The 15,290-nt window shown below is 30.7% G+C and overlaps 1 protein-coding gene across 1 annotated transcript in view; it reads right to left on the reverse strand.

The window, feature by feature from the left end:
- Window positions 1-15,290, reverse strand: part of RTTN (rotatin) — a 235,447-nt gene that overhangs the window by 14,019 nt on the left and 206,138 nt on the right. Inside the window, exons 41-44 of the mRNA XM_051973949.1 lie at window positions 12,684-12,789; window positions 9,432-9,529; window positions 7,719-7,796; window positions 3,803-3,929 (exon numbers count right to left, since the gene is read on the reverse strand). Coding sequence (XP_051829909.1) covers window positions 3,803-3,929; window positions 7,719-7,796; window positions 9,432-9,529; window positions 12,684-12,789 — 409 coding nt within the window. The remainder of the gene's footprint in view (window positions 1-3,802; window positions 3,930-7,718; window positions 7,797-9,431; window positions 9,530-12,683; window positions 12,790-15,290) is intronic.

Genomic DNA, 15,290 nt, shown 5'->3' on the forward strand with positions numbered 1-15,290 from the left:
AGAGATATAATTGCTGACCAATATATAAAATCATTTTATAAATAATATATGATATATTGATAAAATTATAATGTAGTAATATATTGCATATATATTATTTTTCTCACAATTACATGTTTAAACAATGTTTAATATATTTTTTCTTTAAGTTTTTGAGTTCCAAATTTTATCCCTTCTTCCTTCCTCTCCCCTCTCCCTAAGATGTTAAGAAATCAGATGTAGGATGTACATGTGCAATCATGTAAAACACTTCTACTAGGCAATTTACTTAACTTCTATTTGCCTCAGTTTCCTTAACTATAAAATGGGGATAATAATAAAAATAGCATGTCTTTCACATTGCTGCTGTGAGGATAAAATGAGACAATATTTTTAAAAAGTATTTAGCATAGTACTGACACATAGTAGGTGTTCTATTAATGCTTATTTCCTTTCCCTTCCTCTTTCAATTTTATCCCTAAAAGCTGTTAGGGTAACTTTTTTTTTTTTTTTAATAAAAGTCTCTTACCAAGTAATTCTTGAAACTGATTTTATCTTCCACTTCTCTCTTTAACAAGAAAATATTGCCCAGAATCTATCATCTTTCTCCATAAAACATCTATCAAATGAGTTCATATTCCAAATAATTATTGCTCTTAGCTGTCATATCTCAGCACTGCACAAGTAAATAAAATATCTGCTGACTAAGGGACTTTGGGTTTTTTTTTTTTTTTGCCTCCTTGTTATGTCATTTGATTTACATCAGCCAAGTTGCCTAAGGGAATCATCAGTCTGTATCTATCCACATATCATTTATTGTTATTAAAACTTGTTTAAAAATATCAGGCGGAAGTCATTTTAATTACACATATCATACCATTTTCTTTTTTATATTCTTTCTCCTAGTTTTGCACTAATATTGATTTTTCTCCAATAAGTCAGTGGTGTACCCGTATCTCCCAGAGTTTATAATGAGGATAAAGTGAAATAATATTTGTAAAGGATTTTTCCATTCTTAAAGTATTATATGAATGTGAATGCTATTCATAACATAACAATGAAATGTTATTATTAAAATAGAATCTATATCATTTTGTGGTGTCATTTGGCACTACATAGTGTTTTCTGATTCATTTGTCAAAGAAAATTTATAAGGCTTGAGTCTTTTGTGTAGTCTTTGACTTCGCATTTCTTATTTTTGATCCATATTTTCAAATACAGTCGTTAAGTATTAAAGTAAATAATAACTTAATTTGGAGGGTCTTATCATGTTCCTTGAAGAATTTCTCTAATTCTTCATTCTCTGTAACAGATGTTGGCACATGGAAATACAATTATTTTTAGTCATCTTTTTGCTAATTCTTATGTTGAGCACTGCAATATAAGAAATCAACATGACCAAGAAAATGCCAGATATAATCCATGTAGACTCAGCAAAATGTCCAAGTCTGTTATATAATTGTCACAGAAAAAAAATGAGAAGACATGGGTTAGACAATATCCAAACCTGTTGATTGGTCAGACTATTAGCAGTCATTACTGATTTAATCACAACTTTACTACTATTTAACATTTTTTGTTACTGACTTAGGAGAAAATATAGATGGCATGCTGATTTAATTTGTATATAACAAAGGGAGAAGGACTAATAGTTAATAGGTTTAAGATGTTCTTAAAAAGTAGAACTTTTTTTAAAAGAAGAAATTTAATAGGGATAAATATTTTACATTTTTTGAATGGGACAGGATTCTTTCAGAAATGTGTTAAATTAGGTGGTCTCTGGTATTTCTTTAACTTTTTTTTTGGTGAAAAATAGATATATTATAAACCCTTTTTAAAAGGAGTTATACTATAATGGGAAGTATTAAAATAAATAACTGACATGAAACAATATGAAAAATATAAAGGAGAAATCATGACAAATTTGAATAGTTCCTTTCCTCCCAAAACTATAGGAAGGAACTCAGCTGGGTAGAGATTGAGAAAGGCTTCATGAAAGAAATGGCTCCTGCTTTCAAATGATGGGAATTCAAGATAGGGAAATAAGGGATAGAATCAATTTCAGATACAAAGGGAGTATGACTGACCAATGACATAGATACAGGAGAAGATAAAAAAAAATAAGGATAAACTTAGACTAGAACTTAGAATACACAAAAATGAGTATGACAAGATCAAGGATTTATTTTCAATAAAATAGAGAATGAGGAACTAGTTTAAATAAAGGAATTATATTTTGTGACAGCAGTACATTTGTAGGAGTATTTAAGAAAAGATATGAAGGACAATTGAAAGGATAGAATGTAGAGGGCAAGTATAACAGTTAACAGATTACTACAATATTCTGGGTGATGGACAATAAAAGCTTGAATTAAGGTGAATGTGGTGAGAATAGCAAAAAAAAAAAGCCAGAAATAACAGATACAGCTGAGATAAAATTGATGGGACTAACTTGTTTGGATGTTGGGATAAGAGAAGACAAAAAACTAAAATAGCTCCATGGTAATGTGACTAAGAAGATAGTAATACCATCAATAGAAATAGAGAAATTGAAATAAGTGGCAATTTGGGGTGAGAATTTCAATTTTTAATTTAATATATTGTTAGAACAATTCAGAGAAGCACTTCAATATTCAAAGTGCTGAATTTGGGTTAAATCATCTGTTCTTCCATTTCTCCTAGTGTGTTCTTGGCAAGACACAATCATTCTGAGCTCCATTTATGATTTTTCTTCCTTCTGTTGTCAAATACAGATCCTCTCCTCTGATGAGACTGGCACCTACCCATATACATACTCATTCTAATTCCTAGCTTTATTCATGCTTATTTCTATTCCTATTCTATTCCTAGAATTTATCCCTTCCCTTCCTTCCATCTTAACCATTCTTCCTTTAATACCCAGTTGAAATCCCAACTCTTCCAAGAAAGCTTCTTTTACTAATCTAGTGTGCTGTGATTCCTCCCTTCTTGAACTTCTATCACACCTACAGTCACTCTCACACTTCAGGACTTGATTTTTCTCCAACTACTTTGTGTGTTAATTTTCTATCCTAAAGAGACAGCTCGATGAGGGGAAGGAACCATGCATCCTTCTCCTCTGTTCCCCTCACAGTACTAAGCACAGTCTTGAACCCTCATAAAACACACAGGAAATGCCTTCTGATTTGATAGATGGAAGAACCATTGTACCTCAAAAAGCATGATTGTAAGCACCAATACAAGAAGCAGGGTGAAAGCATTTGGGAACAAATTAGAGAGGATTTATGATACTTTGGAAAACATTCAATCCTTTTTTTCTTAAAACTGGAATCATTCATTCTCCTATTGCTAAATGGTTAAAGAACATGAACAATTAATTTTCAAAAACAGAAATCAAAGCTATGAATAATATGAAAAAAAATTCTCTAAATCACTGATTATAGAAATGCTAATTAAAACAACTGTGAGGTACTCATGTCTCATATGTTTGTATATGTGTGTATATATTTATATATGTGTATATATATTTCATCCTTTTTCCCTCTGACTAGAAGGTAGAACCATGAACTCCAAAACCTTTATTTAAGGAGTGAGTTAAACTCACACATCCCCTCATTTCTTACCTGGCTTCACTACTTTGCATTTTCCCCACCATGTTCCCCACACCACCCTGAATTGGGTGTTTTCTTTTCTCCCCACTTTGCCTTTTAGCCTTTTTTAATGTGTTGTCTTCCTTCATCTAATTGTAAGATTTTTGAAGGTGGGGAATCTTTGTATTTCTAACACTAAATAGAGTGATTGGCATATAATACGAGTTTAATTACTCTTTAAAGAATATATTTACCAGCTGGATAATTTGCAGTATAGACACAAAGCAACTGCAGGGCCACCTTCATCAGTGAATCATCCAACAGAAACCAAGGCCAAAAAGAATGTATTAGAGGAACAAGATGTGCTTGAAGTGCTGTTGCCTTTTGAAGAAAATAAAAAATGACTTGTGAGATAAATTAATATTATGTTATTATGTTAATAACTAATTATTAAGTGATTCTTCCCTCCTTTTCCTTTGATTTTTGTTAAGATCCCACTTCTGAAAAGATCAATCAGGCTCTGATGATTACCTCTGATGAAGGTAATCTTCTCCCAGCCCTAAGGCAACCTGTGTAGAAACAGGGGAGGTACCTTAATTTTTTGTTTACTCTGTAAACAAATGCCAGCTTCAGTCCAGGAACATATGTCCTGGTCCTAGATCCCCTCCTTTAGAGTTCAGAGCAATCTAGCCAGTAAATGAGAAAACTCTGGAGAGGTCCAGATAGAAATGGCTTCCCCCGCCCAATTTGCTGGAGGCTGCTAAGAGTCATGATCAAACCACACTCTCAGCAAGATGACATGAAAATTTTTAGATAGTTTTCTCATTAATTATCCACCAATCAGGATTCACTTCTGAGAGGAGTTTCTTATCAGAAGTAATACAAAGAGTTTCCATTTGATTTTTTGATTACTGAAACTATTGACCACCAATTTATTGATCACTGGTTAGCCTAATTCATAAATTAATCAGTAATTACCTGGAAATTCTATCTCTTCAAATTTTTCATTCACCACACTTATAGAAGTATAAAATGACTCAGAAAAAAATTATAGAATGAAATAGAATACATGAAAATTAGACAGTGAAGTAACATTGTCAACTTCTTAAAAATATCCTTTCTCTTGTGAAAATTAGCAGCAAGATACAGGAATCCTTACATATATTTCAAAGTAATTCAATATTTCTCTTCAGCAACAATAGGTACCACACTTAACTATCTAACATAGAATATATCTTTGTCAAAAACTTATTTTTGAAAGCACTTGTGATTGTGTGCTCTTTGGATAAGAATGGCTCAGAGGGAAGTTAATGGTCAAGAAGTAGACTAATATAAATAATTATGAATTCCAATTAACATCAAATTATCTTATATAGCAAATAGGGATTTTTATTATATTCTAATTATTCAAAATCAATTAAACACAAATCATACTTCATATTTTTCCTTAATGATTTGGAAACCATTTCAAAATCTTTCAGTATTTCAGATTTATTATAGTGAAAATTAATTATTGTTCATTGCATAATATTTATTTCTCAATAGGAGAATACATGTATTTTAGTCTAAAATTATATATATATGTATATATACATATATATAATTATTAAGTAATGTATCTAATTTTTTAGAAGATCGACACAAGGAAGGTTTCTTTTAATGGAATGAAAATTAAATTACAAAATTAACTCACCAAACTGAACTGATGTAAAACTTAAATTCTGATTATTTTTAAAAGTTATTCAATTTCAAGTATCAGCTTCTTCTAGAAAAATGGATGGCTCAAAAGCCAAAAAATTACTTGAGAAATTTTATAAAGAATATTCAATTATTTAAAAAAAATCCACTGATAACAGAACTGGAATAAGGACTCATTTGTTATAAAAAACAGATTAATCTAATAAATATAACTGTTTGTGACAGTGCTGGTAGAGAAAGAGGAAGAAGCATGATAATGACAACAATGCCAAAAAGATGCTTCCATAACAATGAAACATACCATAATAGAAACTGGAAATATAATATAATGGCTGAAATCCAAAAAAAAAAAAAGGAAAAGAAAAAGAAATCCCAATTAAGTATAATGGAATATTTTGCTTGATTCCTTCATTATTCAATTGTATATGCTTATCTCTCCTAATCATGAAATTTTTGAAAAAACATTTTAAAAATTAGTTTTATTTAATGTATTAACTCATTTCTGATTTGTTCTTAGCTCAAGGAACTTAAAAAGTGTTTCAATAATCTGATTGATGAGTGATTCCATATATGCCTAAATTATATTATGGGTAGTATAATCCAAAAATAATAGTTACATTAAAAAAACTAATTTATCATTATATATTTCTTTGCAGACAGAGCTTATCTAATGAACAAACTACAGTATTTCATGAAAAATACACAGGACCAATTAATAATAATAATAATTTTTAAAAAGAAAAATTTTACTTATTGATGCTTTGATTTAATAATTTTCACACACAATTCATTTCACTATTATAGTAGTGAAATGAATTGTGTGTGAAAATACATTTATGATAAAACTAATGATGTTACTGCCACGCATATAGTAGGTGTATAGTACAAACTGGGTTACAAATGAATAGTTTTAGAGAGTGACAAGAGAAAATATTCATAATCAGCTGACAAGTGGTTTTGAAAAGGATTAAATTACAGACTAATACACAAGCACATTTTCTGATAAAACTACAATACAGGACTAGATGGTGCAGTGGATAGAGTGTAGGCCCTAAAGTCAGGAGTATCTGATTTCAAATCCAGCTTCAGACACTTACCACGTCTTAGCTGTGTGACCCTGGGCAAGTCACTTAACCACAATTATCTCAGCAAAAAAAGCAAAATCAAAAACAAAACCTACAATACAAACTAATGAGATGCCTTACCTCTCCCAATGTTAAGATTTTTCTAAAGTAAGACTGCTATTTAAGGTATTATATGAAAACAAGTCTAAGATATATGATCAGAAATACAGATGAATATTTCTTGGTTCTTAGAAGTTTCAAGTGTTAGATTTTTGACAATAACTTATAATCTACTTCAGATCATATATCCTTGAAACAGTTTTCAAGTATGTTTTCTGAAAGCCATCATAATTCAAGCAATCTTGAATGTCTGCTCACACACCCAAATTGAATATAATGTAATTTTATCATGCACTACAATTCCAATGGTATTATCACATTTCCATGGCAAAGTTAGAAGGCAATATATGCAAGAAATGTTTATGAAATTATCACTCAAATTACTGTTTTTAGTATTCAAATTGAATGTGTTTTTTTTTAAAGTACTCCAAATAAAATTGATAATCAAATGGACATCAATGGCCCAAAACACTAAATCAATTTCATAATTATTTTCTGGTCAAAATAAAGCCCTTCAGGTATCACTACTCTATCTTACTTCATTTTACAGATATTGAAAAGAGAAAAACTGAATCAAATAGCTAAGGCATCAGAATTAAAACTCAAAAACTCTAGTTAAACTTAAAGAAATAATACTTCTCAACAGGCTTTATATATGCCTTTATGTATGGTATTTGAGGGGCAGTTATGTGGTGCTAGGTGGTACAGCTAAGCTTGAAGTTAGGAAGACCTGAGGTAAAATCTAGCCTTGAACACTTACTGCCTGTGTGAAGTCAATTAACCCATTTGCCTCGGTTTCCTCATCCACAAAATGAGCTGAAGAAGGAAAAACCACTAAAACTCCAAAAGAGATCCCCGAAAATCAAACAACTGTTTTTAAACAAACTTTCTCTACTGACAAACAGAAATGCAATTAAAAGATATTCTGATTAAATATCTCATATCTTATTAATATTTAACCTTTCATTCTATCTTATTAACTGTAAAATTTAAATTCCCAGAAAAAAATCAGATGTACATGAATAAGAAGTATAAGTCTGCTTCAGCTGTATGATGCCAACGCTTAAATGACAAATTTAAAGAAAGGCAAGGAAAGTATATACAATTTCGATGGATGAGAATATTTCTGATGAGGTGGATTTATTTATTAGTACTAGATTTATAAATTATTCAATTGTGCCATCTAAAACAATAAAGTTCAAGGAACTTTTTTACTTATACCCTTTATAATAGTTAAATTGCTTAGGATCATTCCTACTATCAGAAGTCTGATGGTAGCTTTACTTACTTTATATTCATTATTTTGAAAAAGGCAGTTTCTTAGCATCTGCATGGCAATGTTTAGTTCCTTCCTAAAACCATTTTCCTGTTTAAATAAAAACAAATGAAAAATACCATAAGAATAGAACACACATATTTTTATGTAGAGAGCCCATTTTTAGTTCATATTATAAAATAAAAGAACTTCAGTCATGCCTGACCACCATAACTTTGAAGATGCTGACAAGCTAACTATCTTTGAAAGATGACCATATCTCAGCAAATTCATTCAACACAAAAAAAGCTATTTCTGTTCCATCAAGCACAGAGGAATTGAGACATATAATAGGCTCCATGTTTCATTTCACTAAAGTGATACAGGTACTGTATGGTTTTCAATCACATCAGTATTGCCTGACATTCTCCATGATGACATAAGGAGTCTTACTTCAAAGAGGCACATGAAAAGAGAGCAAGAAGGACTACGATAAATATGTGTTTAATTGTTACAAATTACTTTTAAAAATAGTTTTAATCTCAATTTATAAAAAAAATTAAAATATAACTGGCCTTGGTTTGAATGTAGCTTATTATTACAATACACTATTTACTATGTCACAGGATTAATAATCACTTGCAAAATATACCAGCCTTGTAGAGTAAAAATTTGAAGAAACAGATTGTTTAGTTTCCCAAAATTCTGGAATAAATTTTATTCTAGGAGATATAAAATGTTTCGCTTGTCTATGTGATTAATGAATAATTAATGAACTTATCATTTTTCAGGCTTACTGCATCAGGAATATGACTAGTCTACAAGAGACACGTAGAGAAGGAACAGTATGGAAAAGTTGTTATTCCAGTGATACTGTTTGGCTATAAATCATAGAATCCTCTATCTTTAAAAAATCCATGGCTTATCCAAAGGGCAAAAAAGAGGTTCTTGTTGGATGTACATAAGCTGAAAACAATGAAATATGGTGCAAGAGTGACATTAGACATATGACTCGGAAAGAAGATGGTTCGATCAGTTGGAAAAAACACTGATTGACTCTTCTACTAGTGACGTAAGTTTAAGTAATGTAGGGAATGGTTTCCAGAACAATAAAAGTCTCCTCTTACTTATAGCTATAGAGAGGATTTATCATTATAGTACAATATAGACAACAGTTGATATTCACCAGATCATATGATTCAGATGGGTTGCAATCACTAGAAGAAATACTGACATCACAGAAATGCAGAACCCATGTTGAATAACAAATATGAAACTAGACATATTTAATAACTAATGTACATGCTGAAGATAATGGAATGCTGATGTATATATATGTATATACGTGAATTTTATGTATTTGCTTTGGATTAAAAACTCAGATTCATACCTCATTTTTTTTTGACTGATTAGATTGGTAGTTTGCACAGTACTATTCATAAGATCAAACATAAATGTCTTTAAATAATAGACATGATCTAAATTCCAATTAAGGGATTCTAAAATTATTATATTAAAATATAATCCCAAATCCTTAAGGCTTTGATAATATCATTTACAAATAATGCAATCTATTACTACATTCATCTCTCATCTGATTACTTATTACATATAACCAGCAAATTAATATTCAATTTATAATAAGCTTGTATTGTGTCATTTCCTAGCAAAAGAAACTAATATTGGAAAATGGACTCCAACTAAACTTATTCTTTATTATAAAAAACTTGTAGATTCTATAGTTACCTTTTTTTTTGGCCCCTTTTTCCTGGGCTTCAGGGAATCTAAGTTCAGTTGTGCATGAATGTGTTTCATCTGTTCTATGCAACTGTCTATAAGGCCAGCTGAAAGACAAAATCTCTAAGATTTTAGAACTAAATTTCCTTGACAAGCGTTAGAACTTTCATTTGAAACTAAGAACACAGAAAAGAATGTTTAGCTTTTTCACCACAGGGCTTATGATTATGAAGAAGAGAAATGGGAGAGAACTTATATGAAAAATCCACTTGTTTCTAAGACACTAAGCTACTTCAAAAATATAAGTATTATGTATTTCTAGGAGATCACAAATTAAAAGCTGAAAGGAACTTTAAAGGTCAACCAGCCTAATCCTATGATTTTATAGATAAGAAATAATAACTATAACACCTATATAATGCTTCCAGGTTTGGGAAGTATCTCACTTTGTATGCACAATAACCCTGGGTGGCAGGACCACAGAGTTGTGACATATCCAAGATTACAATACTTTAAAAAATGACAGAGCTAGGATTTAAACCCAAGTCCTCTTATTTCAAATCTAGCATTGTGTATATTACACTATTCTGCCTCTGTTATTTTACAACAATGTGTTTGTGCATCTCATTATAGCTGAAGTTAGCCCAGATGGAGAATGGGATATGGATTCAATACTTTCATTACTGATGATAACATAAGAATTGAAAGTTCGGTCAAACAAATGAAATATTTATGAAAACAGAGAAAGTTAGAAGAAAAGGTCATAAAAACTGTATGTTCACAATAATATCTGATATTTATCATTAAGTGGCTAAATTAGCTAAATTATTTCATTTAAGCTCAATACAATTGTGAGTACATACTATAGATTTTATCTTCACTTCAAAAAAAAGAAAATAGGTTCAAAGCGCTTAAGTAATTTGTCTAGAATCAATCACACATTTGGTAAATCTCGGAGGTGGGATCTGAATTTCGAGTTCTTGACTTCCAAAGCCAGCCTTTTACTTACTACATTATGGTTTTTCTCATAGTTTACTTAGGGGAATTTAAAAAAGAATGATCGTGCCGTGTAAACATCAGAAATGAATGAAATTTAAGTATAAAAAAAATGTTGTTCGCCATAAAGTGGGTAAAAGATACTTAGAAGTTTAAAGTTTAACTTTAGGAAAAAGCTCTCAAATGATAAATCCTATCTGGTATTTGTGAAGCAAAGCAAAAGAGGCAAACTGGTAGAACATTTAAAATGAACCTGCAGAGGTCAATAAAAAGTAAAAAAAACAAAAAAAAAACAAAAAACAGAGTCTGGTTAACTAATGGATATTATATCCATCATCTCTCCTTAAATGGGTTCTCTCCATAGTTTTTCCATTTGTTTGTAGGAATCAAATCTGAAGCTAGTATTTATTTACATATTTTTCTTTACTGCATATTTTTCACCTCAAAATTGGGACCCAAATTAATTTTCAGAAGGAAATATGTGCAGCTTTTCTTTGCAACATTCCTTCCCCAACTGAAGAAACATGAATGAAACCTGCTTAATGAAAAGACCATGTTTACTGACTAAAAGTAAAGTAGTTACTCTTTTTAATATATCATTTTTAGATTTGGTATATATATATATTTATCTGTTAAGATCCTTCTTTAAAAAAAAAAAGGAAGTTAAAGATAATGATAAAATGTTTAATTATTCATTTTCCTCCATTTTCATTTATTTCTCCTTCAGACAATAAATACTATGTTGAAAGAATGATGAAAAAGAACTGTAGATATAAGCTGAAAGCCCATTATCTGCAAGAATGAATATATGAAAATATACCAAGGGGAGATTTTTTTAACTAGTAGAGAGATGAACCTAATGACTTTGTAAAGTTATTTCTCTTCATTTCTTTAATTTAAATCATTTAAATCATTAAACAATACATGGTATTGGGTTATCTATCATACAGCAGATATTAAATGAAACATTAAATATCAGCATGTTAGGTCATGTCAAAGTAAATAAAGTTCATAAGAGAATCACTAATCAATAATTTATAGACAAGAATTATCCCAGTAAATAATTTTCATTTATCTCTACATACATTGTTAAAGAGCAGAATTTTGGTATTTAGTAAATATTTGTTGAATTGAATTGAGAGATAGCTACAGATTTTTTTTGGCAGAAAATCAAAATGATTTGGGTTTATTTATCCTAAAGAAGAAAGGACAAAGAAATGATGACTCTTTGCTAGTGCATAAATGGTTACTGTTAGGGCAGCTAAGTGGCACAGTGGATAGAGCACTAGCCCTAGGAACTGAATTCAAATTTGATCTCATACACTACACACTAAACTAATTGTGTGCATCTGGGCAAGTCACTTAACCCCAATGCCTTGCTTTGTACCCTCAAAAAAGTTAGTATTCTAAACATGATACTGATATGCTATTTTCCAATATTTCTTTAAAGAAAAAACCTAAAGAAAATAAATTTGATTAGAAGAAAGTTGGAATAATCCTTAAAGTTTATCTAGTCAAACCTCTTCATTTTATAGATGAGGTCCAGATACAGGTATGTCATAAATCCATATCCAATGGCTTCAAAATTGAGTATTTTTCTAAAATACATTTCATTGAGAATGAAAGACTACACATGGACAGGTTCAGTATACTGCTCACAATGATATATTACAATATTAAAACAAAAATAAGAAGTTCTTGAGCACACTGAACTGGTTTTCTATTCAGGACCTGTAGCAAGATATGGAAAAGAAGCACACAAGATGAAGAAGCAAGGAAAGCTTCCAAACTGCATCAGAAGAGTTACATACATCCACTAAAATAATTAAATATTAGAATTCTGCTTTCAGAGATCTTTAAAAGAAGGACAGAAAACAATCTTGGAAGCTTAACAAGCAATTGTACTTCAAGGTATAAGATAGACAACATGACACCAATATATCACTTTCCATAAATTTCTACACAATGAATGATGTTTAAATGTCAAATAAACAACATAAGGAGAATCCTCTAAATACTAGTATAGCATAACTTAATATCACTTATTACTTAGGACAAAGCTTGTTTATTTCAGGCAGGCACTATGTTCTGATAAATATTTAGGAAACTATAGATGCTCATAATAAATACTTTAGAATTTAGCTGAATTACAAATTTAAATTATATGTATTACTTTTAGTCTTCCAATTACACTAACATATATAATTCTCTCAAAATAACTTCCATAACACTTTGATTTGCAGTTTTCATATATTTTAAGCTTACCATTCCAGGCATATTTCTGAGCTCTTTTACTGACAGCAAGAAGTGACACCAAAACACTTATGGAAAACCTTTTCAATACATCTTTGGAGGATTGTTTTTCATAGCTCTACAAAAAATAAAAATAAATATATATTAACACAATATAATACACCACATATACACAATTACCTATCTCAGAAGGCTACAAATTCTGAAGAAAAATGATTTTTGCAATAGACTTATAACACTTGAAGTTTTAACATGGCAGTAAGATATCAACTAATTACTAAAATCAAAAGCATCATACTGTTTGATTATATAAGTGGTCTCTATGGATGGCATTACATAAAGAATTTAGAAAGTGTGAAAAATATAATACCTATACTCAAGAAGTTCTTCATCTAAAGGAGACAAGATAAATATTTAGAACTAATAAATAATACAGTACTCAGGTTACTCATGCTTCTCCACTGTGACATTCCTCCTTGGCTGTGATTTATGTCCTAGATCTTTCTCTTCTCAAGATCAAAACTTACAAAATCTGTATGAAATTCCCTTACAACTTTGGTAAGTGACTGGTTAGTTAATTTGATGAATTAATTCTTGCTTAGGTATTAATGATAAATAACTGATTCAATATATTAACTCAAGAGGAAATGGTAATGAAGGCTTTTTAAGCCAGGCAGAACCAATTAGGGAGTTATTTTCATACGGGAGATATTTTGGATTGTCAAGTCATATCACATATATTTCCATTTTCCCTACATGCATGATAAAAGGAGATAACATTTGTGAAAATACTTTGAAATCGATAAAATTAATAAGACATTATGAAATATATAAATTACCACTATGGAAAAATGGCACTTCTTTAAATGTCTAGTTGGAAGAATTAAAAAAAAAAAAACTTAATGAAGATAACACCTAAAATAAAACTTTAAAGGAATGAAAAAAGTGTTAGAAATAGGAAAGAATTAGTTAAGAACCCAACTAGAATGAAGACTGCATAAAGGGGAACAACAGGGTAGGATGGATCAATCAATAGTCTTAAAAGTCTAGGAATATAATTTTGATAGAGTAGAGACTGAAGTCACTAATTTAAGGTCTTCAATTAGCTTCAATTCAAGGATTCTTTCAAAAATAATTATTATATGCAAAGTAATATACTGTGTGTTAGAGATACAAAGAAAAAACTTAGTGTTTTCCAAAAGAAACTTTCTCAAGGATAGGGACCATGTCTTACAGTTCTTCCCCATATTACCTATGACAGTACCTTGCAATATAGCACATGCTCAAAGGCCACTTTATTGATTTGACTAACAATGATGGCTTTTGTTGTCTCAAAGAATGGAGGCTAAATAAATGCTTCAACAGTGGGAATTATATGGAATGCCTTTGTTTTCTGTAATGTTACAGAAAAAAAGAAAAGTGACTCAAGTTTGTTGATGATAATAAGTAGAAAACAAAGAATATGCAAGGTTATATATGCCATTGACTTAATCTTCTCAAATATGGTACGAGGAAAGAATTAAAGACCTGAGAATCTGTACTTAATTCCTAGGTTTGCCTCTTGGAACTGTGGGATATAGTGGAGTCAGGAGATAACATGGATTGAATGGTTGAATGAAGGATGAACTGGCGCTTAGAGAGACCTGAAGAAGGCAGACCTATCAGCAGGGTGTTGTAACTAGTCAAATTGTGAATTGACAAGTTCTTACATTAGGACAGTGGCAATATCAGATGAGAGATATAGGTATATTTGAGAGATATTGCAAAAGCAAAATCAATAATATTGGCAACAGACTGGATATGGGGAGTTTGAAATTGGTTTAAGTGATCTGCCTAAGGTCATATAAGTTCTAAGTGTCAGATGAAAGACTTGGACACAAATCTTCCTAATCTGAATAACCCCAGGTCTCTATCCAATACACAATGCACTCTCTCGCTCTTGCTCTCCACACACACAGACACACACACATACATACATACAAAGACATACACACACACACACCACAGTTATCTTTATTTTATCTCTAGATAAAATTAAATTTTATTTAGATTTTATCTTTATCTTTTAGATAGAATAGCAGATAGTATGTTGGACTTGGATTTGAAAAGATCTGAGTTTAAATTTTGCATCAGATGTAATAACTATGTGATCTTGACACAATCTCTCTGACTCATTTTCTCAAAAATGGTATAATAAAAATAGCACCTACCTCATTGGGTATTCCTCCAGTCTGCCTCAGTTGCACACAAAGCTAGTCATACCCCTTAAATTTACCATCACTCACTAATGTACCACTTTCATGTTCAAAAACTCTGAAATATTTTCTGACCATAATCAATTGACTTTTCACCTCTCCCTCTGCATTTCCTTATAAGCCACCTCAAATATCTTGATCTTTCAACTCTGTCCCGGGCCATCTCCCCTATACTTTTCCTGCTCTCATCTTGATCCCTTAGTGAACAAATTTACATTGACCTCTCTTGAGTTCCTAACCTCTTTAACATTATCATCAATTTCATCTCATGCTAGGATCATTCCCTGTCATTTGCTGTCTTTTTTTCTTACACATGGTATATCACTACCAAGATTCCTACACATGGTAGAGAAAATCATGTATG

The sequence above is a fragment of the Antechinus flavipes genome, chromosome 1, assembly GCF_016432865.1.
Source record: "Antechinus flavipes isolate AdamAnt ecotype Samford, QLD, Australia chromosome 1, AdamAnt_v2, whole genome shotgun sequence".
In the NCBI taxonomy this organism is placed as follows: Eukaryota; Metazoa; Chordata; class Mammalia; order Dasyuromorphia; family Dasyuridae; genus Antechinus; species Antechinus flavipes.